At 45.1% G+C, this 26,866-nt stretch overlaps 1 protein-coding gene across 1 annotated transcript; it reads left to right on the forward strand.

The window, feature by feature from the left end:
* The first annotated feature begins 211 nt into the window (after window positions 1-211).
* SMOX (spermine oxidase) lies at window positions 212-25,916 on the forward strand. Its single transcript, XM_009290694.1, has 6 exons — window positions 212-450; window positions 4,991-5,217; window positions 13,887-14,060; window positions 16,639-17,338; window positions 23,982-24,142; window positions 25,459-25,916. Exons 1-6 carry the CDS (start codon window positions 243-245, stop codon window positions 25,594-25,596), a joined length of 1,608 nt encoding a protein of 535 aa, XP_009288969.1. The 5' UTR covers window positions 212-242; the 3' UTR covers window positions 25,597-25,916.
* The last annotated feature ends 950 nt before the right edge of the window (window positions 25,917-26,866 follow it).

Raw genomic sequence — 26,866 nt, forward strand, 5'->3', positions numbered from 1 at the left:
TGCTCCAGGCCAAAAAGTTGTTGCATCCCAGTTTGACCTCAGTTATCCTTCCTATGCTTCCCATTTTGAAGGCTGGGTCTAGTTCACAAGTTTTCTTTCTTTTCTGCTGGACTTTCCTTTGTTTTTTGTTTTTTTTTGACTTCCTTAGGGTTTTTAACTGCAGAGGATAAGTTTGAGCCGAGATCCCTGAACACGCTTGTTTCCTTTTTCCATAGGTTCCTTAGAAAGAGAGCTTGGACGGCATGCAAAGTTGTGAAATATCTGCAGACAGCACGGATGATCCTCTTAGTAGTGGCCTACGGAGAAAACGACAGCCTCGAATAGTAGTTATCGGTGCTGGGCTTGCAGGCCTGTCAGCAGCGAAAGCGCTCTTGGAAAGCGGTTTCACGGATGTAACTATCCTTGAGGCGACTGACCGAATTGGAGGCCGCGTGCAAAGTGTGAAACTTGGTAAGAGCAGCGTTTTGGGAGTAATGCGTTGGGCTTGCTTTATTCTGCTAGCAAGGCTTTGTGTTGTCGTTAGGGTAATTTGGCCTTGGGAATGTGCTTTTTCAGTCAACGTGCACATGCAAAAGGTTATTTGAGGTGTGATGTTGTCAGGAACATAAATCCTTGGGCTCCTTTCAGGGTGGGTGGGTGAATCTGAGCTATCTTGTGCATCTTTTCCGAGGGAGGGCTGCTCCAGAACCATGTTTCTATAAAATAAAGACCTTGGTGATCGTTTTAATTCGTACAGGAAGAGCTCTGTGTAACAGGTCTGAGAGAAGTGTTCTGTGATTAAATAATTGTATTGAGACAGTTTCCACCAACGTTTTCAAGCTTGACTCTTGACTAGGAGCAGTCAGTAAATCTCCTGGCTGGTGAACGGCCATTTCTTAGTGACTTACATCACTTGCAAAGGGGCAAGCTCCGACCTATTCTGTTTCACAAATAGCCCCATTCATTTCCCTGGAACTAATTTACTGTGTAGGGCACTACCCACTGTGAATCAGGCTGCTGGAAAAACCTCTTCAATGTATCCTTTCATCCTGATTCGCAGCTTTCCTACCTCTGTGGCTTCCTTTCTCAGTGTGTAATAAAGGTGCAGACACTGGATATTTTAATCCCGTGTCAATTGGAAGGGCTTGTAAAACCCCTAAATGCAAGACTACTGGAACAAACGTTACCCTTTGCAGCACAGTAGTCAATGAAACTTTCCCTGGTAGCTAGAAGGGCATTGCCTGTCTCACCTCCACAGGAGGCAAAAAGCTCTTTACTTTTACTGAATTGCCTTCCTGATTTCAATTAACTAGTTCTGTTTCTGATCCCACTCTCTGTATTTATTAACTTTGGCCTCTTGCTGCCCTCCTTTCTATTTATTTGTCAGGTGCTTACATCACTTACTATATTTTACTCGATAAACTCACCGCAGTAAATAAACAGTAGTGTCCTATGAACTTTCAGAACGGAAATGAATGAAAAGGCAGTTGGACAAATTAATCTCCAGGGTTTGAACAGGGCACTTTACATTCTGCTGAGACTTGGCATAGAGGTTAGAATGGGAAGTGCGTCCTTTACTCACAATACACTGTATTAAAAATATCCTGGATCATGTCTGTGAGAGGAGGGAAGTGTTAAAGACCTGAAATCTTCAGGGAGCAATATATCATTCTGTCAGTGCACCTGTGAAATAGTTTTGTTGTACTAGTATTGAGACCAATTCTCTCACCTTTCGACACCTTCAGCGGTTACTCATATCTTTGCCCTTGCCAGGAATCTACCTCCTGTTCGTTAACACTTCTTAACTAACATGAGACAAGAGCAGGCTTTTCAGTCTGGTGGAGATCTTGCAGTTTGTAGATCTAACTGTTACTTGCAGAGCAGAGGACTGGAATCCAAAGTCTTGATCTTTTAATACCTTTCTTAAAACTACAAACTGTCCATCTTTTCTTACCTTCTGCAAACTATCAAAGTTACGCTGTGGGTATGGACTGCAATTCTCTCCCAAGGTGGGTCCACGTTCTGGCCCCTTGTGCGCTTTGCAGATTCGCATGCCCTTGAGCCAAACAACTTTGGAGCTCTGTTGGGTGGTGAAATCTTCAGAAGCAGCACGTACTCAGAACCTTCTTATTCCCTGGTACAAGGGCAAAAGGGCAGCACGGTCCTGGGCTGTGTTTTCTTCTTCTGTACTGCCTGGAGCAGCAAGATTGCAAGTGGGGCATGCAAGACCTGCTCATTTCTCAGAACTGGCTAAAGCTTACAAAACACTGCCACAGAAGTCGTTCTTCTGAGTCTTCAACATACGACCATTTTGATCTGCTTGTCTAAATGGCATTTAAATGTTAAACTTCTCTGGCCACTGCCCTGTCTGCACACTTGACTAAAGATCCGATTTAAATCTTCAACAGAGCTACGGCGGCACCTTCTCAGGGTTATATCCTAATACTTCCACTCTCACTGAGCCATGCTGTGTCTTGCAGGGGACAGTATTTTCCCTCAGCTGCATAGAGTGTGTTGCTACTCAGCACAGGGGAATAATTTGGATTTTCAGAGGTTTGGTTCATCACTTCTAGCACAGGTGAGGCAGAGGGTTTGTGTGTTTGTGGATTGTAAGTGTGTTTCTTGTACATGATCTATAACATCTGTATCCACTGCAGATATTTGACGACAGGATGCCCAAGAAATAGTCAGGGCTGCAAAGGGAAGTGTGAGAGTTCCCGTGCGTATTCAGAAGGCTTGATATGCAATCTGTGCGTTCCTTTGGAAAATTGCTGGTATGCTATATTGTTGTGTATAGGCCTGTCTTGACTGCTGCTTGTGTCTCAGTAATTATATTCGCAGAATAGGAAGCAGAATTTTTTTCTGTTTTTTGTTGTATTGGATGATTCATTCGAAGTAGATTAATATTGAAACTAAATCCTTTTAAGGCCCTGAAAGTAAATTAGCTATCTCTGTTTAAAAAGATGTTATTTAATTTTACACTTTTAAATAATTTATCATGTAACTTATACTAGGTAACAACTGGCTTATCTGCTTGGTAGTGATGATAGTGAGTTTCTAAGTATTACAGGCAAGAATGACTGTTTTTAATTTTTTGGTATTTGATTATATTCCACACAGCTACTGAAAACAGGAGAACTTGGAACACATCATAATTGTTACCGAGCACCAATACAGCGGGACCTGCTGGCATATATTTTTTCTTTCAAAGATCAGGTGCCCCATAAATAAGAGCTATATGCAGGAGGATTGTTAGCGTAGCAGAGAGCAAGCTCCTGACATAAAGCAGCAGGCAGTATTCCTGCTGCTGATCTGGCATGTGATGACTCGCAGGAGGATTGCATTAACAAGGTGACTGCCACATGCAATATGTATGAGCTTTGTACCTTTGGCTGCCAATGTACAGCACTCATTTCCGCCAGGCTGGGTGCTCTGGGAGCGAATTGGAGTTTGCGGCGCCTTAAATATTCACACGTTTGTGACTTGATGCTGCATGCTCTGAAGAACGTGCTTTGTTTTAGGTACACGTAGAAATCTTGTGCTCTCGAGTCCTGTAATGCATATTTTGAAGGGCAATGAGCATGCTCCTTAATGACGAGGTGGTTGTTTGCTTGAAAAACAAGATACATGGAGCTTCCCTTGGAGGCAGTGTCTCAGCTGGAGAGCAGCATTTCTTGGAGCTTTCACCCGTTAAACTTGACTGCGTTATAGCGTAGTGCTGCAGTGTCTTTCTGTCTGAGCATATATTTACATGTTAAACAGTATATGATGACTGGTAACTGCACGATCCTTTCTTCATCAAGCAGGATCCTATTAGCTATCCCACTTAATCAGGCACTCACACACCTCTGCAGAGCGAGCTGCACAGCATGGTGTTGGTTGGGACGCTGGGAGAACACAGCTTTGTCAGACTTTAAAACAGTTAGCTTTGGACTTCTGAGAATCTGTAAAAATGTGGGTGGAGGACATGACCTGAGCTTATTTTTATCACCTCCTTTCAGCTGCTGAACATCTCCCTGTGCTATCAGCCCAGTCGCGGCAGCGGGGTCAGAGCCCTGGTGCAAACCCCGTTAGTTATAAGGAAGAGAGAGAGTAGGGCTGACTAAACTCTTTGTGTTTTGCAGGCAGAGAGTATAGGTGGTGAAGACTAAATGCATTTGGTGTTTAACCTGTTTTTAAAGAACCTGATTTAAATTTTCAGAGGCATAAATAATAAAATACAACCTATTTACTCATTTGGGGAATGGAAATGCATTTTTGTATTGCAGTTAATCTGAGGTGTATTTGTAAATAACATGCATTTTTAATCACAGGACGAGGTTCAGTATGCAGGCCAATGTTGCTATCCCAGGGCAATCCAAATTTTCCTACATCTCCCTGCTGTAGATGCTTTTCTTCCTGTGTCTGGGTATCCATCCCCTCCTCTTGAATACGGTGGATATTTGAAGTCTGTGGGTACTCTATTCTTTCCCTACAGGTATAATATTTATGTAAGTATCCTTATGTGTCCTTTTTGCAGTAGTGCAGCGTGGCTTCTTACAGCTCTTTTCCTTCCCACACCCCCTTCGCTAGTACATGGCTTGTGCTGCAACACGAGCAGTACATCCTCTGCTGTCTGATCATGTTCTTAAGTGCAGGTTTAGAGAAGATGATTTAGCAAGGCCAAGTAGCAAGGATAGAGCAGCTAGCAGCAACCGTGATAAGAACTGGGAACCTAGAAGATTCTGAATTTCACCTTAAGTATCAGAGGTGTGTCGCTGTGATGTGTCTTTATTGGAAACATCCCATCCTTCTAGCACTATCTAAACTTGTATCCCGAAGGACTGGTTTGAAGAACACAGGCATTACCCTTGTCTAACAGAGAAAGCTCGCTTAAGTGATGTTCAAACATGTGTTGTCCTTGGGCAATAGTTCTGCTTTTGAACATGTACATTTTATTTAGGGTTGAGTGTGACAAGCTTTCAGGAAAATGGGCTTCAATAACTAGTTTGCTCGGTTTACTCTCCTGCAGGGCACGCCACTTTTGAACTGGGAGCTACGTGGATTCACGGCTCACATGGAAACCCAGTCTATCATCTAGCAGAAGACAATGGTTTACTTGAAGAGACTACCGATGGTGAGAGGAGTGTTGGACGGATCAGTCTTTACTCCAAGAATGGGGTGGCTTATCATCTTACCAACAACGGGCAAAGGATCCCGAAAGATGTGGTTGAAGAATTCAGTGATTTATACAACGAGGTTGGTATTCAGCTGCTTTCTCAGGTTGTAGATTTGCCTGAAACAGTGAGACCCCTTGACAGTTACAATGTTCTGGGTACCGGACAAAGGTAGAAAACCAGTAATGTCTTTAATTTCTTTGCACAAAATCAACACTTAGTTTGCTGTCATCTGCTTAGCTGTACCCCATTTGTCCCTGATGTGGGATTAACTCACTGTTGTTAGGAAGAACAATCTTTCCACATTTGTCATCAATTTAATCACTTCCAGCAACTATTGCTGGGGAGATCCAGTCATTTGCTCTAGAAAGTTGCCACTTAATTAAAAGAGTAGAGGAGGGATCAAATTACTAAACAAAGTAGAACGCAAAACCTTAGCAACGACCAGCTAAATATTGTAGCCCTCTGACATTTTATTGATGTTATAAATACCATAGTGCACTGTGTAGTATGCCAAAGTCAGTGTAGTATCGTAGGAATCGCAAGTTTTCTTGCATCAGAAGGAAAGGAAAATCTTTTCTGGTAGATTCAGACCAGGGTGGACTTCTGTTTAAGGTTATTTTAACTTCTTTTGATCAATGTTCAATGACGTTCTCTTCAGTTCAGTGTAGAAGAGGGCCTCGGTATGTGACAGAAGAGCCAAATAGAAAAAAAACCCCAAACAAACAACTACAGACGCAGAACCTAAAAATACTAAATAGAAGCCTGCAAGATGGAAATGAAAATGCATGTTTAGTGGAAAGATTAACCTCTGCTAAAAAAGCAATGAGCCAATGTTAGACTCAGACAAAAAAGGCCAAATTTACTTTCAGGTAACTCGGCACTGCTGCTGTCATCCTAGTATTTCTTTTAGAGGGAAAATGGTGTTTCTTACTGATTTTTGTCTTGAACGCAATACCACTTGAAAGATTGGTATTAGTTCTATCTGCTTTCAGTAGGAAGATTTGGCCTCGGGTAGAGTGAAGTGAAAGAAGGAGGCTTGCCAAAGTTAATTATAATTATTCCCCACATTTTTTAATGTCACTTATGAAGTACATTTAGGGGGGTCAGTGCAGAATGTCTAGTCCTCCAGGTAATGTGATCTCTCACTGGGTTATATAAAATGGAACAAAACATTATTATTTTCATCAGGCTGTAGCCATGCCTAAAACCTTCAGATTTTCATCTGACAGTGAACTGCACCAGTATTTGACGCTTGGCTGAACACATACTAGATTCAGGTTACTCTTGCATACTTCATGTTTAAAAATATGTCCGTGAGCATTTAGAAAGCCACCAAGAGAAAAGTCACTGTAGCCTGTAAAGAATTATCAAGAATTGGACGGGGAGCAGAAATGGGGATTTTTTTGTTTGAAAAGACTTTTGTCACTGTCCGGGGTCTCTGAACTGGAATCTGTGATGGGATGGCACAAAATCATTTCCATTTTAGAGGGGGGTAGTAGGAATTTCAAAGAAACCTTATTATAGAAGGAATTTAGCAACCCGTGGCAGGGAGGGAATTCTGCTTGGACAAATGCAGGTGGAGATAACTCATCTGAACAACTTTTCTGTATTACTGGATTGAAAACAGAACCAGAGCCAGCCAGGAAAAAAGACAGGTGAGATGTGTGTGGAGCAAGATTAACAGCAACTGAGACTAGAAAAGAGAGAGGGAGTAAGTGAAAATACTGCAGTGAGCAGCATTATTTATGTAAATGGCACACCGCCAAACTGCACGCAGTGCTTGGTGATCATCCTGTCTCAAAGATGGTAGGAAAATCGCCAGCAAAGGGAGTGTGTCAGAGGCAGGCAGGCTCTGAAATGAGAAGAGAATATAAAGGTGAGAGCTGCTTAGCTTTGAGATACAGCCGATAAGATAAAGGCTATAACAAGGTGCCAGTGTTTTAGAAATGCTTAATTTGATAAATCTACCCTTTCTTTTAAAGCAAGAGAAAGGGGGCAGCCAGTGTCATGAGAGAACAACACATTAAAAGTTAATCTTCTTTACGCAACACATAATTAGCTTATCGTTGCCACAGGCTATCTTTATCACTAGGAGACAGAAAAGGCTTTCACATTTATGGATTGTAAAAATGTCTACAGCTATTCTCTGCGGTAAAAAATATGTAAGGGACAGCTTAAGCCAAGAAGAGGACATCAGCCATCCTCTTAATTGCTGTTGCTGGGGGGGTGCTTTCTCTGTTGTCCTTCAAAGTGTGCTGGAATTTCTTGCAGGGGCAGCTCACGGTTTTGTTGAGCTTCTTGTCCCAGCCTCTTTGGGGTGTCAGATTGGACGATCTTTAGTGATTTAAGACAGCTGACTGTGGTTTCTTCCCTGCGCTGTGTAGGAAAAGTGAGAATTAAGGTGAGCTACGTGATCTCCTGAAAATCTCCAGTTAAAAAAGACTGTATGAAATACAAGTGCCCTGGTGGGTAGGCAGTCGGGAGCATGTGCAGTAGGCGTGTGGCTTCGGGGACCTTTTCCTCTGGCATAAAGTGCAGAGAATGTTTCTGTTTACACGTGCTGAGTCTGCCTGGTGCGTTTCTGTTTTGTGTTTTGTTGAGTCCCCCAATCCCCCAGCACATTTTTTTGCATTTTCAGTAGAGTCCATTCCATCATTTTTTTTCACCCTGGCTGGCCAATACTCTCTTGCTTTAACTGGTCATGAAATGGGTGCTGGGGAGGAACAGTAGGAATTCGTTCTTCAGTTCTGCATCTCTTTTTTAGAGGAGGCACGTTTTTTGAGAGGTTTTGTTAAAACGCCTTGAAGTTGTCCAGGATGAAAAGCCATCTTACAGATCACCAAATCCTGAGGTCAGGCTCCTCCCTTGCCTCGTAGGAGCTCCCAGACCCTTCTCAGAGTCTTGGGGCAGCCTGCTGTTAGCAATCCCGCCATCACGTCATCTCATCTCTCAGGCTGCATCTCCCCCTTTAGAAGAGGCAGCGATAGCAAAGGCTGTGTGTGACATGTGCTGTCCTGACTTGAAGGGAGACTGAAGAAAAGAAAAAACAAAACAACCACCAACCACATGATGGATGCAAAGCCTAATGGGGGATGGACCACTGACATTAACAGTGGAAAATGTAGTCCTGAATAAACGTGGCTGAATTTGTCACAGTTTCAAATGCCTGCCCTCCCCTGCACAGCCGGCTCACTTCCCATGCACTCACACACTGCCCTTCTTTTGCTGCAGCTGCTGCCATGTGCTTGGGCTCGGGCATATGCCTTCAGCTCTGCTTCTCCATCTGTATCTCTCTAGCTCCAGTTATCTTGTCATCTGGAGACCAAATTCTAGTGAATGCAAAGAGCAGAGGGTCTCCCTCAAGCGTTTCACTTGGGTATGTGAAGTCACTGAAGCCGGAGCCTAGCAAGGTGAGGTCTCTCCTCTGTGTGCTGAATTTTCCTGGTGTGAAAGGCAAGGCACCCCAGTACCTCCAGAGCTTTGCCTCGCTAGTTCATTTGGAAAGTCCTTACGGTTTTTCCAGGCACTTGTCCAATCTTTTTTGGCTGGCTGCTTCTACTTCAGTACAAGTTTTGCTTCTTTTTGTTTGCAGTAGCCTGAATTTTTAATAGCTGTAGGGATGCCTCACAGAAGCCTTTATTTGGTTACGAGGAATCCGAGCAGTAAGACTGCTCAGCTCTTCAGTTCTGTAGCAGAAAGTTCCCTGTGAGAGGCTATCTTAACTGAGAGGCTGTTGCACTGCATTGTAGTCAGTCAAGATCTATCACGAGCTTGTGACCAAGGTGACCCGAATCCTCCTCCATGAGAGCACTACCAAACTGAGCAATGCCTGTAAGGAAGGTCTCTAATCCTGCAGAGCAGCTACCTGGATTTCCAACCACGCGTTGCCAAGCGATGCACCACGAGAAAGGGCATTGAGCCTGCTGTTGGCAGGACAGCTCTCCAGCCACTGTTGTTTTAAGACTAACCTTCTTAGACCGTGTACTGTGCGGGGCTGGCACTGCTCGGGGTCATCGTCAGTCCATTTGGTCAGTCTCTCAAAGGAAGGGGGCACCAGCATTGGAAGGTTCCCTAGCGTGTGATGTCCGTGCTACGCATTCATAATCTTCCCACCTTCCTCTCCACTCCTGCTAGGATAATTGGGGGAATCCTGGGGCTGGGAGAGGATTTTGGCCTCTGCCTGCTTATACCACATCTGCATGACCCTCAAAGAAAAGTGACAGGAGCGTGACCTTTGAGGGTAATGTCTGCAGCTTCAGTGTCTGTGTGTGCGTATAACTGCTGGGACAATGTGAATAGGGACAACCCATCTCAGAGTTGCTCTTCTGTCCCTGCTAAATCCTCATTTCCCTCTCCAAAGAGGTATTTAAGGCCAACTCCCAGGTATTTGTGAAGGGTGGGAGGGAGGTGGTGAGCTTGACAAGTTAAATACAGGTGAAAAATCCCACTGTTTTCCCCTCCAAGAATTTCACAGTCCATCGGCCAGCCTGATTTAGAAAAAGTGCCTATTTTTACTCAGGCTTTTCAGTAAGGATGTGGTCCCTAAAGACCTGCTTCACAGGAACCCTCCCTTTAACAATCAGCTAATTAATGGCCTTGTTATCTGTCAGCTTTCTCCTGTGTGCTGCGCAGCTTCTGGGGGAGGGATGCAGCCAAAGAATGACAAAGTTTTCCACCCTTCTCACTCCCACCCTGTGCTGGGCTTCGTGCCATCCCCAATTAAGCTCCAGTGCCTTGCCTTGCGTTATCATAGAAAGCAGGACCAAAGGGCCACCGAGAGTCACCGTTCCCTCCCTGCCCCTCTATTGCACTGACAGATGTCTGGCCTGGTAACAGCATGGACCTATCTCCATCAGGGTTTTTTTACTGACCGGGGATTAAGTCACTGCAGTTTTTAAGCCAAGTAAGAAAAAGACAATGGTACGGATCGTCACCGGTGCTAGCAGGAAGGAGCATGGATTGGGATGTGCTTTCCTGACCTCCTTCAGTGCTGAGAAACTTCTTTATTTAGATTTGTTCTTCCTAAGAGACTGCCTCTTCCTGTGGTGGAGGAGCACGTATGTAGTAAACACGTGTAGGTGGAAGCCTGTAGGTAACAGAGAGGACATCCCTGGTGGAACCCACGTTCTCTGCAGAGACCCCGGTTGTGGGATGCCCCAAAGCTGGTCAGAAAGAAGACAGAAGATCTAAGCCAAAGTGGAGCCATTTTAGGGTTATGGCCATTCAATTAACTCATTTTAATTTCTGACCTACAGCCCCATTTCCCCACAGGATTGTATGTAAACCCTCAGAATTAGGGATGGAAATCTGCACAGAATGAATAGTCACTTGAGATGTTCCGCATCTTTTGCTTCTGCTGATGGTTCTTGCAGACAGGCTTCTAGGGCCAGTTGTTCTGCCCAAACCCAGAGGAGCTTTAAAGTGAGAAATGATTAGGTCATTGTGCTGGGATGTGAGTTTGCCGGTGGCAGGAGCTGGGAGATGATGCAGCCTGTCCTTATTTTTTCTTCCTGCTTGTATGAGGTATGTGATAATAGACAAGGGAGATCAGTCTGGACTGTATGTGGTGTAGCTCTCCTTGCTGATGGGCACGGTGCTCTCAGTTTGGATGAGTGGATATTTTGTAGGGTTAACTAGAAAATCAGCAGAATCTTTCAGGTGGTTCTTGATGCTACCTTTCACCAGGCTCCTTGAAATAAAGCCCACTTGAACTCTCTCAGGAATCCTGTCATCACATCATGATGAAATGATAGAAGGGGAATGTGTCTTCAAATCTCACAAATGCCTTGTTCCCCATGACTTCAGAGGTGGACCCATAGACACAGTGCTGCTTTCTGTTATTATGAGCAGTTTCCCACCTGAGGAAGCAAAGCCCAAGTAACTCCAACTCCAGACAGTACAATTCTGCTCCTACTTCATTAGAAACCTACCTTAAATGGGACTTCTAGCGAACCTTTTCCATAGTTTTTTATACAGGATGTGTTCGCTGTATGTGTACATTAAAGAATACATGTTGAGCATCTTTTTGATTCTTTTATTATGACAGTGTATCTCTTAATGTAGGACTTGCTGTTGTTTCTCCTCTTCTTTCCAACAACAGCCTTGCCTTCTGTTCTTCATCAAACGGTTCAACACCCCCAAGAAGAGAAAAGCAAAGAAATAACGGATTCTGAGAAAAAATAAAAAATCCTGGTGGTGATTCTACTTACCTGCTCTCTGATCGTTGGGACGACATATATAGGAAAGACTTTACTTGATGTTTACAGCACAGAGAACTGTGCATTTCTGCTCTTTTCTCTGTTGGGCAATGAAGAATACAACGGTTAATAAAAACATACCCATGGCTCACTTATCCTTTAGGCCAAATGGTAGCTGGGTTTTAACACAGCTTTGCTTGTCTTGTGAATGCCTTATCTGCTTACAGTGTGCAATCGGCTTGTGAAAGCTGAGCTGCATTATGCTGACACAAGGTCTATGCAGCTTGTACTTGCTGGAAGTGGTTTGGGCCTCAGAAATCAGTGGACCTGAGAACCGTGGGATGTTGAAACTGCCAAAGAGCTTTTGGCACTGGGGAACAGAGAAGACGCTATTTCCTTTCCTTTGCTGGAAGCCTTCATTTCACGTAGGGCATTGGTCTCCACATCTATTGTCTGGAAATGTCCTTGGAAAGACTGTGTCCCAATCAGTGTGTACAGTTCTCTTCTGTATTCAGCAGTTCCACTCATTTTTCTTGTGATTACTTCTCTGTTTTTGTAGTTTATTTTCCCCCTTTTTCCCTCTTTCACTTATTTTTTAATTCAGTTTCCTCCCTTACTTGTCCTTATCTACTCTCTTTCCTCCATTCACTCACAGACCTGCTCTCTCTTACTCCTACCACTGCCAAGTCTTTTCTGTCACTACCTCCCTTTCCTCATCATCCCTCTATTTTGCCTCCTCAAATTCACTTTATTCCTAAAACCCAAGAGAAAATCAAACTTCTGGGGAGCATCAAGGTAGGGAGAAATCAAAACATGGTGAATTAGCCATACCAGCAGAGAATGGGAAGCTGTAGGAGCCTTTGAAGGAGAGGCTGCCACAGTTCTGCCATCTTCCTACCAGGCATTTACTTCTGAGTTGAACTCCTCAATATGTCTGAATAGTCTGTCTCCAAAAAAGGGTCATGAGCTGTAATCAAACCATCTTTGACAGGAAAAACTCACCAAGCAGGGATCTTGCCTCTCTACTTGTAAGCGTACTGTGTACCTCTGTGGCATGATATAAATGAGCAGGTGACTCATTCTGGACAAACAAGTCGTTAAGGGGATGAGTTGCACTACTGGGAGGCATCTTTTGAAAGCTTTCCTGTGTTAAAAGATTCCTGGGAGTTTTTCCATGGAAATGAGGGGCCATGATTCAACTGCAGGCTCTTCCGTCAGTCTTACAGACAGAAGTACTGATTACTCCAGACAGCCACAAGCAGATGGCCAAGGTGGATGGTTGTTTTCTTGCTTTTAAGTAGCTTGTACAGTGGAAAACTAGGGTTAAAAAAATGTCAGGAAGATCTCCTTCAAAGAACGATTTGTTAGAAGGGGATTTTTCTTGTGGGTCCTCCTCAGGCTGGCTCCTGTTGGGGGGCTATTAGAGATCATAGAATCATTAAGGTTGGAAAAGACCTCTAAGATCATCGAGTCCAACCGTCAACCCAACACCCCCATGCCCACTAAACCATGTCCCTAAGCGCCTCATCTACACGTCTTTTAAATACGTCCAGGGATGGGGACTCCACCACTTCCCTGGGCAGCCTGTTCCAATGTTTAACCACTCTCTCAGTAAAGACATTTTTCCTCGTGTCCAATCTAAACCTCCCCATGGATGTCATTGTCTTCCATGGATCTATACCTGTCTTGTGCTCAACAAGTAAAACGTGTGCATACAAAATTCCTTTGCTAAGCCTGTGTTGGTTGCTTCCTATTTTTCAGGGGACAACAGAAAAGTAACTATGAAACTGAATTCCTCCACCCTGGTGGATTCCTGGGCATTATTGCTAAATAATGGAGAGGGTGGAAGGGCTGGTTCCAGGTTAGAGCAGTCAAACGTATGGGCCCTGCAACCTGGGATTGCACCTGAGACACTGTGGTGGGAGAAGAGCTGATGCTTTACTGTCAGATGCGAGGAAGCACATGGGTCCTGCTGCTTGAGTTCACTCCCAGTGGACTTTGGATGGAGACTGGGGCCAAGTCAGGCTGTGACACTGCTCAGCAGAGCCAGAAATTACACATAGCAAACCCAAACCTGTTCTGCAAAGGTGCTCTGCAGTCTGCATTTACTTGGCTCACTGATCCAGCTGCGGCATCTGAACAGCTGGTTGAACAACAGGTTTTAGCTGTTGTTCACTGAAAATGGCAGGACTGCCTCGCTTGGTCTTCTGCAAGTGATAGAATAGACATGCTTGAATTAAAAAATAACTTAATAGTAAGTTAATAGTAACTTAATGACTTAACAGTAACTAGGCTGTTGCAGGTGAGTAAGGGTGGTTATCTTTGCCTGGAGGGAAGTGTTGCTTCCTGCCTTCTAACCAGCATAGCTGTGGGTGCAAGTTGACATGGCGTTGGAGCAGAGTGCACAATAAATTGCCAAAGCTGATCGCTAAAGTTGGCAAGAGAAGGTGATCTGAATGTGCTGGTTTTGGATGGAGGAAAAAGCATCCTGCTTGGGGCTTGGATTCTGCTGTGAATCACGTTGTCCGTCTCTCTGTCCTGTCTCTGGCAGGTCTATAACCTGACTCAGGAGTTCTTCCAACGAGGTAAACCAGTCAATGCTGAGAGCCAGAATAGTGTGGGTGTCTTTACACGGGACGTAGTGCGCAAACGTGTCAAGGCCGATCCGGATGACACAGAAGCCGTCAAGAGGCTGAAACTAGCCATGATCCAGCAGTACCTTAAGGTGTGTGTGCACGTCGTTGTTTTTTTGTTTTGACTAAGAGCAGACAAATCTTGAACCTCAGACACCTGGCTAAGCCTTGCCCATCACTGGGGAATTGCTTTCTGCGGTCTCTTGCAGCTGGAGCAGTTTCTGTTCATATTGACAACTTTTCCTTGTGAGGCACATCTGAAGATGGGGGGCTGCAAGAAATAATGCCTTTACTCTTTTTTGGGGTTTTTTCCTTACCTTAAACTTCCAGCTTTCTAATTAGAAGGGGATTTCGTAGGCCCTGTTAAATTTTCTGGTGTGATTTAACATTTTCTTACCACTTGAAGCTACTCTATTATCGGCTTCTTTTAGTTATGTCTTGTCTTGTGCCTTACACCTGGGACCCCAGGATCTTGTCTGAGTGTCTTTTACGCCCTTCTGCCTCTGTCCATATCTCAGAGACCAGAAGAAATGTAACTTTGATAGTAGTAATTTGCTGAAGGAATCCCTAGAAAGTATTTTGAAGGTAAAGCAATAAAATCAAAGGTAGATTGTATAAACCCATGGCCTAATCATCTCTCCTCATGGCTTCCCTAGTTCGTTTTATCTCCTTGATGCCTTGACCTAAATGAGGTCTCTGTGGGATGAGGACTTAATGCTGCATCAAGCACTCCACAAATAAAGTGTAACAGTTGTTCCTATTTCAATTATAATGACTTAAAGACTTATGAAATGAGGCAGGGGAGCCAAGCGGCACTCTGTGATGTGGGTAAGTGTATGGTATTCACTATTTACAGGTAGGAAGCTGAAACAAAGAGAAATAAAGACCTAGAGAGTCTCACAGGAGATCTGTGATAAAGCTGAGATTGGAACCCAGGCGTCCTGAGCGCTGTTCTGATATCTCACTGTCCTAACCCAAGAGGTTGTATCACAGGGCGTCTCCACACCTGCCACGTAAAGACTAGTTATTTAGTGTGTTATCCATGTAACATCAGCTATGCAGACAGTGTTAGTCATTTGATATAGCTCTGGTTTTCCTGGTGGCTACTTCTGTGGTTGCTACAGCCAGAGACTTTTCTGCAAGTCCTGCAAATCCTTTCTCATGTGTAAATACCCGAGAACAACAAAGCTTCTGATACTTAAGACTATCAGATCAGAGTGGTTGCTGAGAGAGTGGGGATTAACCGGTGTCTCAGGTAAAGTGTAGTCTTGGTAGTTGCCTGTTTTTCCCCCTGGCATTTTTCCTTCATGGCTGAAAGAATCAAATAGCTATCACTGTTTGTTATCTTCATAATGTGGAGTGTCCTGTTTGAGCATCCAGGCAGGATAAGCGGCCTGTTGCGTGACCCAGGGTGCAGGGTCTGTGCCGTGGGCCAGCAGAACTGACCGTGGGTGGGTGTTGGAGAGTGCTCGCTCAGCCATCAGATGGGGTGGAACCACAGCAGACTCAGAGGATAGGTCTTCTTCAAGACCTAGCTGCTGGTGACCTGGCCCAGCAGTCTTCACTGGAGTCATCGGGCAATGACCAGGAAGGGGCAACCACCTGTTTGTCAGTACAGTCACAGGAGCAGGCTGTGAACTACTTAGTACAACTTTGACTTGTTCGCATGACATCTTAGCCCAGCACAGAGATTCCTGCCCTGCACCAGGATGCTCCACAGGGAAAGGGTCTGGGCTTGCCAGGCTTCCAAACATGGTCATTAAAGTGTGGAAGGGCCTGGAAAATTGGCCAAAGGGTGAGGCATGGAATCGTAATGTTCCCTTTGCCTAAAATGCTTGAAGAATTACAGTGTGCAAATCATTGTGACTCCGGTGATTTGAAGACTTTAAGATCACTGTGTCCCATGCATCCGTATTAGCATAAAAAACTTATCACGAGACAGGCCAAACATCCTGCCTTTGTTCCAGGGGTTGCTGGAAGCTGTGGCTATGCCTAATGCTCCTGCAAACATTAACCAGCAGGTCCCAAATCTAAAGCTTTGATAATCACATCAACTGAATCAAATGCAAGTGTCTCATATCTTGGCATTTCCCTTTTCTGTCTCCTTCAGTTCCTCCTGTGTTGGGTCCTCTCACCTCCTGCAGATTGTTAGCTTGCTGATTGCTGACTGTTTGACAGCATGTTGAAAGCTGCAGACAGCAGAAATAGCTGCCAAAAGTTTTTCGTGGCTCCTCATGGGAACATTTATTAACACTGGAAGGAGCATCCAATTAACATAGCTCCAGCTTCTGTTGTAGGAGCACCAAGCAGCCAGTCCCTGGCCAGTGGAGTGGGTTTTAAATGATAGAAGACAGTGAGAACTGTAACCCAGAATCATGCAGAAGCAGAGACATCATCTCTGAACTCTGGCTGATGCAACTGTGGCCGATGCAACCAAAGCTGATGCAGCTTGTTACCATGACAAAATGGTTTCTCTGGTTGGAAGGAAGGCTAAGGATTGATTTTGTCAGATCCTATGGCCAAACACTTCTTTACTAGCAAAAATAATGTGGTTTAAGAATGGGATTCAGGACTCCCAGCTTGTGCATCTCCTCTGTGCCCTTGCAGTGTTGTGCTGTGGCAAAATGAGTTGCTTTGTGGCAATATTGCTTTTGTGTTGCTTTTCCTTAGGTAGAGAGTTGTGAGAGCAGCTCCCACAGCATGGATGAAGTCTCGCTCAGTGAATTTGGGGAATGGACCGAAATCCCTGGGGCTCATCACATCATTCCTTGCGGTTTCATTAAAATCGTGGAGATTTTGGCCCGCTCCATTCCTGAGTCTGTCATTCAGCTCCGCAAGCCGGTCAAGTGCATCCACTGGAACCAGTCGGTCAGCAAGGAGATTGAGAGGGTGGCTGACCACAACAGTGACCTCCCCGAGGAGGACAAGGGCTCCGATGTCTTCGTAGAGTGCGAGGACTGTGAGTTCATCCCAGCTGACCATGTCATTGTGACTGTGTCCCTGGGAGTCTTGAAGAAACGCCATGAGAGCCTGTTTCATCCCCGCTTGCCCGAGGAGAAGGTGATGGCCATTGAGAAACTAGGAATCAATACGACCGACAAGATTTTCCTGGAGTTCGAAGAGCCTTTCTGGAGCTCTGAATGCAACAGCATCCAATTTGTCTGGGAAGATGAGGCAGAGAGTGAGAGCTTGACTTATCCCGAGGAGCTGTGGTACAAGAAGATCTGCAGCTTTGACGTACTCTACCCACCAGAGAGGTACGGCTATGTCCTGAGTGGCTGGATCTGTGGAGAAGAGGCTTTGATTATGGAGAAGTGTGATGATGAAACTGTGGCAGAAACCTGCACCGAAATGCTACGTAAATTTACAGGTCAGCCATACTCTGGTTCCTTTGGCGAGTGGAGAAGAGAGGGAGAGTGGGGCTGGGGTGTTGAACAACCGCTAGGAAGGAAATCCACTGAAGTAATTTTTAGTTCTTTGGCATTTTATGTCCCTTTGAACGGGCTGTGCCTGTGCTTCCAGCATATGTCCTGCTTGGGTGTGCCTGAAAGCTATTTATATAGAGGGCCTGATAACCAGCTCAGGCAGTGGTGGGTAGAAGTGCTTGAGGATTCCGCATCTTCTGCTTTATTTAACCACAAATAACTCTACCAGCTGGAACTGTCAGGCTTGGGGCTCCTGAGGACTGATCTCAGCTGTGGAAAGCAGCATAGCTCTTTTAGAGCTAGCGGAGTTGAACCTGTTTAGATCAGCTGAGATGTGGTGGTTGAATCACATCCCTGACTTCCGTTCAACATGAGTCTATGTGGAAATCTCATTGGCCTAAATGTCCAAGTATCCATTGATGCTGAGAGTTTCCATTTCTGGGTGGTTCACCTCAACCTTCCTGGACGTCACAGGTTTCACGTGTACTGAGCACACATCACATTAAAGACAGCAGTTGGAGCAAGACAGATCTTATGTGTATTATGCTGAGAAAATCCAAGATGAAATCACTAAAAGTAGTAATATTTGAACAAGCTGGACCTTAGTTTGCCTGCAGTCAGTCCTCTAGAGCTATAGCTCTTTAGAGCTAGCGGAGTTGAACCTGTTTAGATCAGCTGAGATGTGGTGGTTGAATCACATCCCTGACTTCCGTTCAACATGAGTCTATGTGGAAATCTCATTGGCCTAAATGTCCAAGTATCCATTGATGCTGAGAGTTTCCATTTCTGGGTGGTTCACCTCAACCTTCCTGGACGTCACAGGTTTCACGTGTACTGAGCACACATCACATTAAAGACAGCAGTTGGAGCAAGACAGATCTTATGTGTATTATGCTGAGAAAATCCAAGATGAAATCACTAAAAGTAGTAATATTTGAACAAGCTGGACCTTAGTTTGCCTGCAGTCAGTCCTCTAGAGCTTGCACACCTTCCCAAGGAAAGGGCTTGTAGCGTCTATGGAGTTATTTGAGATCCTCTGCTGGGAGACACTGTGTAAGTTAAAGCGTAAGGTGGTAAGTAATGCTGAAAGAAATAGTGATTGACTTACTGGCAGTCTTAAAACAAGGATTTTGGCTTTCTACATAATTATAAGCAATTATAAGAGCAGTGTCCTCCAAGATTAGATGTATCTTATGCTATTCTAGAGATGGGTCCCGTGATTAAGCTATTTATATCTGCCTGCTAGCTCGTATTAGCCACATCTCAACCCCCAGTGGGTTTCCAGCCTTAGCTCTTGTCCGTGGACCTCCAATTCACTGAAGAAATTTGCCTTCACAAGTGTAGCTTTCCCCTGTGCTTACAGACCATTTGCTACCAACAATGCAGAGATCTAGAGAAAGGGTCCTGGAAGCTGAGGACTACCTGCATAACTGGCTACTGCAGAGAAGTAGGATGACTTAGTGAATGCTGGACTCTGGGCAGCGTCTGCCTCCTGAGCTGTTTGTTTTCAGTGGTGTTGGGTATCCCTACGTTACGTTGCAATGTCAGGACACACATGCCTTCTTTCCTCCTGACCTCAGCAGGCCAACTGCTGCCCTACGCAGGCGTAGCAGGAGGCTCTTCTCTTTAAGGCCAAGTTGTTCCAGTGCTGATGTCTCCCAGAGCATATAAACAATCTTGATTGTTGCAGCTCTTCTTGCTTAAGACCTCTTTTTTCTAAAACCCCTTGATTTATCAGTGGGAATTTGGCTCTTCGGGTCTTTCTTAGTTTGGCAGATGGGAGTATACTCTCCCTCTTCCTTCTTGGGCTCCTTCACTGTTGTTGTTTGCATGTGTTGGATGTTCCTCTCTTCCTCCCAGGATGGAAATACGTTGGCACTGAGTCATTGGTATGTGCTGCAGTTGCTGTTCCAGCTGATACTGCACCTGGTCACTGTCCATCAGACTCTTCAGCAGTGTGAGCTCTCTCTCAGCCTTCTGCTAATCTTGGTTTATCTAACCCTGGAGAATTTCAGACTGAATTTACCAGGGCCTTGCCCTGCAATGAACGTTTTGTGCATAAGATGAGAGGTCCCCTCTCAGCTGCTCAAAACTGCGAGAAGAAAACCTGTCCTCGGAGTACCCATTACACAACATGACCTCTTCCACTTTCTGCCCAAAAAACTTGTTAGCTTGTACAAAACCTTTTCACAGATCTTCCAGCTAAGGTAGCTGCATTTATCCTGTTATTCTTGCTCCTGTTTTCCCTAGCAGCTTCACAGAAGCAGCGCTATCTCAAGGCTAATCTGGACCAGGTGCCAGGCAGGCTGAAATAACAGAAGTGTGCACAGCTCTCCGTGCACCTACCATGTTCTTCACGAATATGTTTCATCGGGAGTGTGAGAGCGGGTTAAACCAGCTAGGAGGTGGTTGGGAGGGTGCAAAGCAGCCTTCTGTCTGTGATGTAATTGTAGTCATTTCTGAAAATGACTGGTCTCCTCTGGTCCAATTAGCACCACCAAACCCGGCTTTTAAAGCGTTTCCCACCGTCCAGCTTGGGAGCTGGGAAGCTAGTCTTCCCAGGATCCTAAGCTCAGTGGAAGGAAAGACTCTTCCATAAGGCAGTTCAGATCTTCCACATCTCACTTGGTGCTCTGCGACATCTTCTGAAGAAACTTTTCTCTACTGAGTATAGAGAGCGCCTTATATTCAGTAATGGAAGTAGGTAGTATGAGCCTTTTAATGTTCGCTTTGCCTTCTGTAGCTTTCATGTTCTGCGCATAAAATCCCCCATGTTCTTATTTCTTCTATTAAAGAATTAATGCATTAGCTAGGTGGGTTCCCATCTTCAGCTGTGTTTTCTCAGTCCGTTGCTCATGGAGGCCTTTGCCTTCGCTTCAGAGAGTGCTAGACCAGTCCTGTGTTAAATCCATTCTTTTAGACTCGGTGTTTTTTCACACTGAGAATTTCTCTCTGAGAGGAGATGATCTGCCTCTGTGACCTTAAATGTCACATGCAGGTTAGTGTTGCAGATTATCTGGCTTTGCTGTGAAAAGCTCTGAGGATTGTTCTAACCTAAGAACCACTGACAATTACTGCTTTTCACAACTGGGTGGCTGAAAAGCAGTGTCCTCTAAATCTGATTAAATGGGATGCCTTCGAACAATTAGAAGTCTTGCTCTGGTTTCTTTTTGGCTAAGCTCCGAGCGTTAGAAGCCAGAAGGCAGTAATTGCAGGCCTGCTCCCTTCTGAAGGACTCGCTGATTTGTCAAGCTGCGGCTGGAGATGCCCTGAGTTGTTCTCCCCGTCCTCCAGCTATTTCTCTAGAGGGGAACGGATCTCTTCTAGGTTCTGTGTCGTATCTGCCAGCCCCATGTGGATGCTTGGGATACCCTAATGTCTCTGGTGGCTGTAGACACTAATGTGTGGGTAGTACCACAGGTCTCTGTTGGCTTTGGTGGGATCTTAGATACCCTGCTCTCAGGTAGGCAACTAAATTTGGGTGCCTTAATTTAGATCTGTGAGTTGATTTTATGATAATCCCGTGTCTCATAATCAGCCCCATAACCGATAAATCTATGTAGCCACACCTCCCAGTAGCTGAATAAAGACAGGATTGTTTGAGGCACATGGTGTTATCTTCCATAGCTTCACAAGTGGGAATCTGGCATAAAGATGTGTGCCCTCCTATTTTATTTAAGGCTAAAGTCCTTTTTTAGCCATTTTATCTCTCTTTGGACAGTGGAAACTTAGAAGTTTCTGCATCTGTATTAATCGTTACTTTTATCTGTAGGCAAAAGCACATGATTACCCATCTATTTAAGAGCAGATTGAGAAAGTCCAATTAAATATGTTCCTTGAACGAGTGGGGCCCTGCCAGGCTTTGTAGTTTCTGTCTTGCAAACAACAGTTCAGGATCAGAGCAACAACAGAGTTCCCGTGTGACCTTCAACCAAGCTCCTCCTCTCTGTCTGCAGCAGAAATGAAGGTCTCCTGATTTTTCTCTTAGAAACAGCTCCTCACGCTTAAAGGTGCATAAATGCAGAAGCGTGGGGGCACAGTAGTTGCACAGTGGACACTTGCATCATGCTCACGCGGTCTGGTGTGTTGAGGAACCTTAAAGGAGCTCATGAGAGCTGGTATGTCTGCACCACACGGCATGGTGCTAGGGAAGGAGACTGGCTTCGGTTCTGGGAGCTGTACAGCTGCGTTTTAACGTACCAAGGCTCCTTAGCCCTGCTCCACGCTGGCAGCTGGCTCAGGCATCTCTGCATGAAGCTCTGCCATCTGCCTAGTGCCACGTGCTTCATGTTGCTGTGCTGCAGTTTCCCTTGTGATGAAGTTGCTACGTGAAGAGTAATTCCCCGGTGGGAAGGCTGCTGTTTACCTGCTTGTATACACAGTACAAGGTCACTCGTGGGAAACACTAGAGAGAGACAAAGCTGTTGCTTTTACCAGTCTGAATGATTGCTCTATTAAATATTGCTGGATTTATACAGTTGTTGATTGGGCTTATGACTCCACAAACCCTTTCGTTTACAAATTTCAGTCTTTTATAAGAACTGTGGCCTTATCTGCAGGCTGACAAGCCCTCATCTCATTGCTTGGAACACTGTGTGTTCCTAATGTTAATCATCTTTTTACCAACATCTTACTTGTTGACTCCTGTATTGAAAATCTTGTGGGTACCTTGACAGTGGAACATGAGAACATGCACCAGGTACAAAAGAGGCACCACCAGCCCACCGCAGAGACTCTTTTCATTTGAAAACACATTATGTGATTGTTTTTGTGTAATGTGATGTGATGGATGACTCCTTTGGCCCTGTGTGGTGTTGTGTTGTCTAACAGCTTTCATGGTGTGTTCTCCTGGGCTTTCCCACAGCCCTTAAAAATAAAACGTGATAACTTATTTCCTTGACACATCTGAGAGCTCCCTGTTCTCAGACTCCCTTGGGCTTTTCATTTCCATCCCAGGCATTCCTGCTTTGAAGATTCTTGGAGGAGCATATTAGAGGCTTTGTTATCCTAAGTTGTTACTCCTGAAACAACATTCAGTTGTAGGATGTATTTTGTTTGTAGGGTATATTTATTTGCTAGTCTGTGCCATATTTTGATCTGGGGGTCAGTGGTTAGAAAGTGTTCACAGTGTACTCTGGCAAGCCATCCAGGTGCCTTTGCTGTGTTTCAGCCTCGTATTTCATAGTTCTGGCTGACACACGATACTCCTAAAAGCGGTAGCTGAACCAGGGAAGTAACCTGCTCCCGATTTTAAGGAATTGAAGGCACGACTAAATAATTGTTTAGTAGAACTACAATGTAGTGCCTAACTGGTCTTTACAGTTGGATGTCTCCCTCTCTAAGCCCTGGTGAAAAAAGTGGGGGAATCTGGATCGTCTTCACAGCAGGCTAAGCATGCTGAGGTGTTACAGAGTCAGGGTCTGAAGCAGGCACAGGAACTGTGTGAGATGCAAACGTGTCTCAATTACTCTTCCTTCTTGTGCTGACAGTCTCTTAGACTCAACCCAAGTAGCTGAACCTTGCCTGGATATGTGAGGTTGCCCTAAGGGTGGGTTTCAGCTCTCCTGCAGAGAGAATTTATCTTCATTGCAGTTCTCCATGTCCCGTCTCCCCATTCCTCTCCCCCCAAGCCAGGTACGATCACGGGACGCCAACAGAATCTCGGTCAATGACACTGAGGTGGTCTCAAACCAGCCTAGCAAGAGGGTCTCCAAAGCATGACCCTCCCTATTTCAGTTCTGCCTGAGGCTCTTGTGCCACCAGCTGGTGGGCTGCCTTGGCTACAGTCCTGGATCCCATGTGCTCCTGTACTCTTTGGGATGGGGGACAGTGGCTGATGATGGCCCTATCATTGTGCACTCAAGTGCCCCTCACCTCTAGGTCCTACATCCTCTTAGCAGTGGAAATCCTGCAGCAATCTAGAAATCCTACTTCCAGCCTCAAAAGCCTTCTTTCCATGCCATGTGCATCCCACAAAATGGGTCTGTTGGATTTTAGATTAATTTTGGGGGCAATTGGGTAGCAGTTGGCGTGAGTAATACAGGTTTTGAGAACTTTCTGACAGGTTTTCCTGTGCCCCCACATAATGAGGATTTGCCTTCTAATATCCTTATCTCCATTCCTCTTTGGAGGCACACCTCTCTCGCAAGACTACCTAAGCATCCAATGTAGACTGGACACCCAATTAAATTCCTAAAATTAGGTGAGTTCAATCATATGCTTGATCACCACCAGGCTCCCCATGGCAAATGAGACCAGGAGATGCTCTGTAGTTTCAACCAGCCTGTGTCCAGGGTTCCCTGAAGCTCCCCAGTCTTTCAGGAACGTAAACATTTTAAGGGTCTTTCCCAAAACGGAAGAGTGCAGCTGAGATTAAAAGGGATGCTATTTCTGTTATATAGATAACGACAACTCAGTAATAGAAGAGAGATCTGTTTTAGGGCCTCTTTCCTGTAGCCTGCAGCCTCTGCTAGGATGTATTTTCAATAAATCAGACTGAATACATGCCACTCCACACCTTGCACAGGCATTGTCATGTTTTCTCTCAGACATAGTCTTACTTTTTGTCTTCTCCTGCTTTCCACCCAGGGAATCCAAACATTCCGAAACCTCGCCGGATCCTGCGGTCCTCCTGGGGCAGCAATCCCAACTTCCGTGGATCCTACTCTTACACCCAAGTTGGGTCTAGTGGGGCTGATGTAGAGAAACTCGCTAAACCACTGCCTTATGCTGAAAGCTCCAAAACTGCTGTAAGTACGGCCCAAATCGGTTCTGTGGCAAGAAGACTAACATGACGCTGCGCAGCGGGTTTTCTGGGGGGAGATTGAAAGAGACACGTTGGGCCTCCAGTAGTGTGTTTTCCAGGTTTTTTTGTACATACTCCTCTGGACAAATAATGTATGTAGGATTTTACCTCTAATGTTTGGAATCCCAACATCTCAGGGATTCCCACATCTCTCTCTGAAATTATCAGGAGCTGGGCATCTGCGTGGCTTTTGGAATTCTGATCTCTGCGTTTAAAAACCATTAGCCTTATGGGCCAGGAATTTCCCTAGGGGAAACACGTTGTTCTGTTTTAAAGCATAGTCTGAATATGGAGCATTAAATGCACGACCCCTGCTAATGGCTAGGTCTGCATGTTAGGAAATCTTTCTGTGTTGGCAGTAGAGGGTGAGGGAGGCCCAGTGCTTGGCTGGGGACTCATGCACTGACGGGACAATGACTTCTCTCCTCAGACACTGCCTTTGCTTTCTGAATATAGCATGGAGAACAAGAGCGCACATGGAGATAGTTACCGCAGCTCAGCTGATGAGCAGTAACAGATTAAGCCAAACTCACCCCGTCATTCAGGGGGGTGAGTTTGTGTCCAAATCCAAAGACAATGCTTGATGAATATACAACCTCCAAGCATCTGCCCAGTCCATCATCTCCTCCATCCAGAGCCTGACCCCACCATGTAATTTTGTTCGGCACTGAAATTTATTAAAAAAGATAGGAGGAGCTTTAGGAATCTTTCTCTGTAGTTCCCGGGGAAGAGAGGTACCTGAAATTCCTGCCTCAGAACTGAGTTGGCAGCAATTTTAGCAAGCACCTAACTATTGATGTAAGAGATAAGACACTGTGTCTCAGTCGGTGGGTTTTGAGACATGACTATTTTTCCTGCTGAAATTGCTGTCCAGAAAAAAAAAAAAATTCTTAATGCCTAAAAGGCTGAAGTATAATTTTGGGGAGCAAAGGGAGGAGTCGGTAGAGAAGCAAGGTGCTCTGTGACTCGTGCAGATTTGTTTGAGGTTATTTGAGCTAGTCTGGCTCTGTGATGGTGCCTCAGCCCTGCAAACAGCTCCGTGCGGGCATAGCAATGAGGATGATGAGCTTGACGCTGGCAGACGTGCTGTGCCTGTCCCCGGGGTGCACCACGCTGGGATTTCAAGAACTAGCGCTCTAAAAACACTGGTGTCAGCTCATGGGGATGCGGGAGGGCACAGAAAGTTTTGTCTCCTTTTAGGCTCGCGTCCGCTTTCCAGTAAGCGCTGCTGAGCTTTTCCACTTCTCTTATCCTCTCCAGCCGATGCAGGTGATGTTTTCAGGGGAGGCCACTCACAGGAAATATTATTCCACTACCCACGGTGCTGTGCTTTCTGGGCAGAGAGAGGCCGCTCACCTCATTGAGATGTACCAGGACCTCCTGCAGTGCCGGAGCTGAGAGACCCCATGTTTGCGAACACCACCAACTCCCAAATCCTTGTACAGGTGTGTGGAGGGGTTCTTTTTTAATTTCAGTTCACAGTAGAACAGCCTTTATCTTTTTCTATTAAAAAAAAAAGCCCTAACTGTTTAAAAAGTTAGTCACCAATAGCTTCATTTCCGTGTGCTGTATTGTTAACAGGGAAGGGTGCTCCTTTTGTCTGGTAAACTGTTTCTTTGTCATTTTAATTCTAACTTCACTTTTGGTGCCTATCATATTTTTTTTTTCTTTCTGTATTGTAAGTGCCTTCTATACTAAAATAAATGTTGTAATAAAAAGACTGGGTCCTTTGGTACTTCCTGGACATTCCACTCGGTAACCTGCGACTCTTTTATTCAACGTTATAAAAACAGGGTTTTTCTCCCTTCCTAGAAAATTTGGAGTAGGAGGATCTTGAGATCGATCTGGATCCTCTGTGTACCGGTTGATCTTTCGTTCAAAGAATTGCGCCTTAGAGACACAGTCATTGCCTTGTACAGATTACCACAGAAATCACTCTGTATCACTACATATTTAACTCCGTGTGTCACCTGTCTGTCAGCTTGTGTGGGCCTTTGTGCTTCAGGAAACCTGCCTATAATTTCGTGGGGGAATTTGTCTTCGCTCTGGGTTCACTCAGCCAGTCTGTGGGAAGTTATCAAAGGAATCGCAGCGCTGCAAAGCAGAGAGACAAACAGCCTTGATGAAAGCAGCGTTGGAGACTGTGTCTGGAATAGTATCTTGGTTCTGAAGGGAGTGCCTCAGTCATTCCCACTTTTCAAAAATTGATTTGGTTCACAAAATGGTTTTGAGGTGCACAGGTTAGGCTTCTCTCTAAGGAAACTAAGCCAGAAGCATTTCTTCAGGAACTCCCCAGGTATGGTGCAGCCTGTAAAGAGAACATCAAAGTCTAACCTGTCACTTGTCCGTCAAAAATTCTTGAACCACGTTGTGGAAGGAGCGTTCATACCTGTGCACCAGACTAAAGTGCAAAGTAAAACCCCCAAACTACCATCGTGATGCAGGTACAGCTGGAGTATAGTCTATGACTGTAACTGGGGCAACTAATCCAAGTGGAAAACACCGTACAAACTTACGTGGGACTGTGGGCAAGAAGGAGGATGATGAGAAGCAGCATTCTTGAACTACCTCTGTGATGAAACTCCATCTTTTGTTGGACAGCAACACCCAAACCAGGTGAGGTTTTCACCCCCCACCCCCCAAAAAGAAGGTCCAAAAGTCTGAATGA

The sequence above is a fragment of the Aptenodytes forsteri genome, unplaced genomic scaffold, assembly GCF_000699145.1.
Source record: "Aptenodytes forsteri isolate BGI_AS27 unplaced genomic scaffold, ASM69914v1 Scaffold236, whole genome shotgun sequence".
NCBI lineage: Eukaryota > Metazoa > Chordata > Aves > Sphenisciformes > Spheniscidae > Aptenodytes > Aptenodytes forsteri.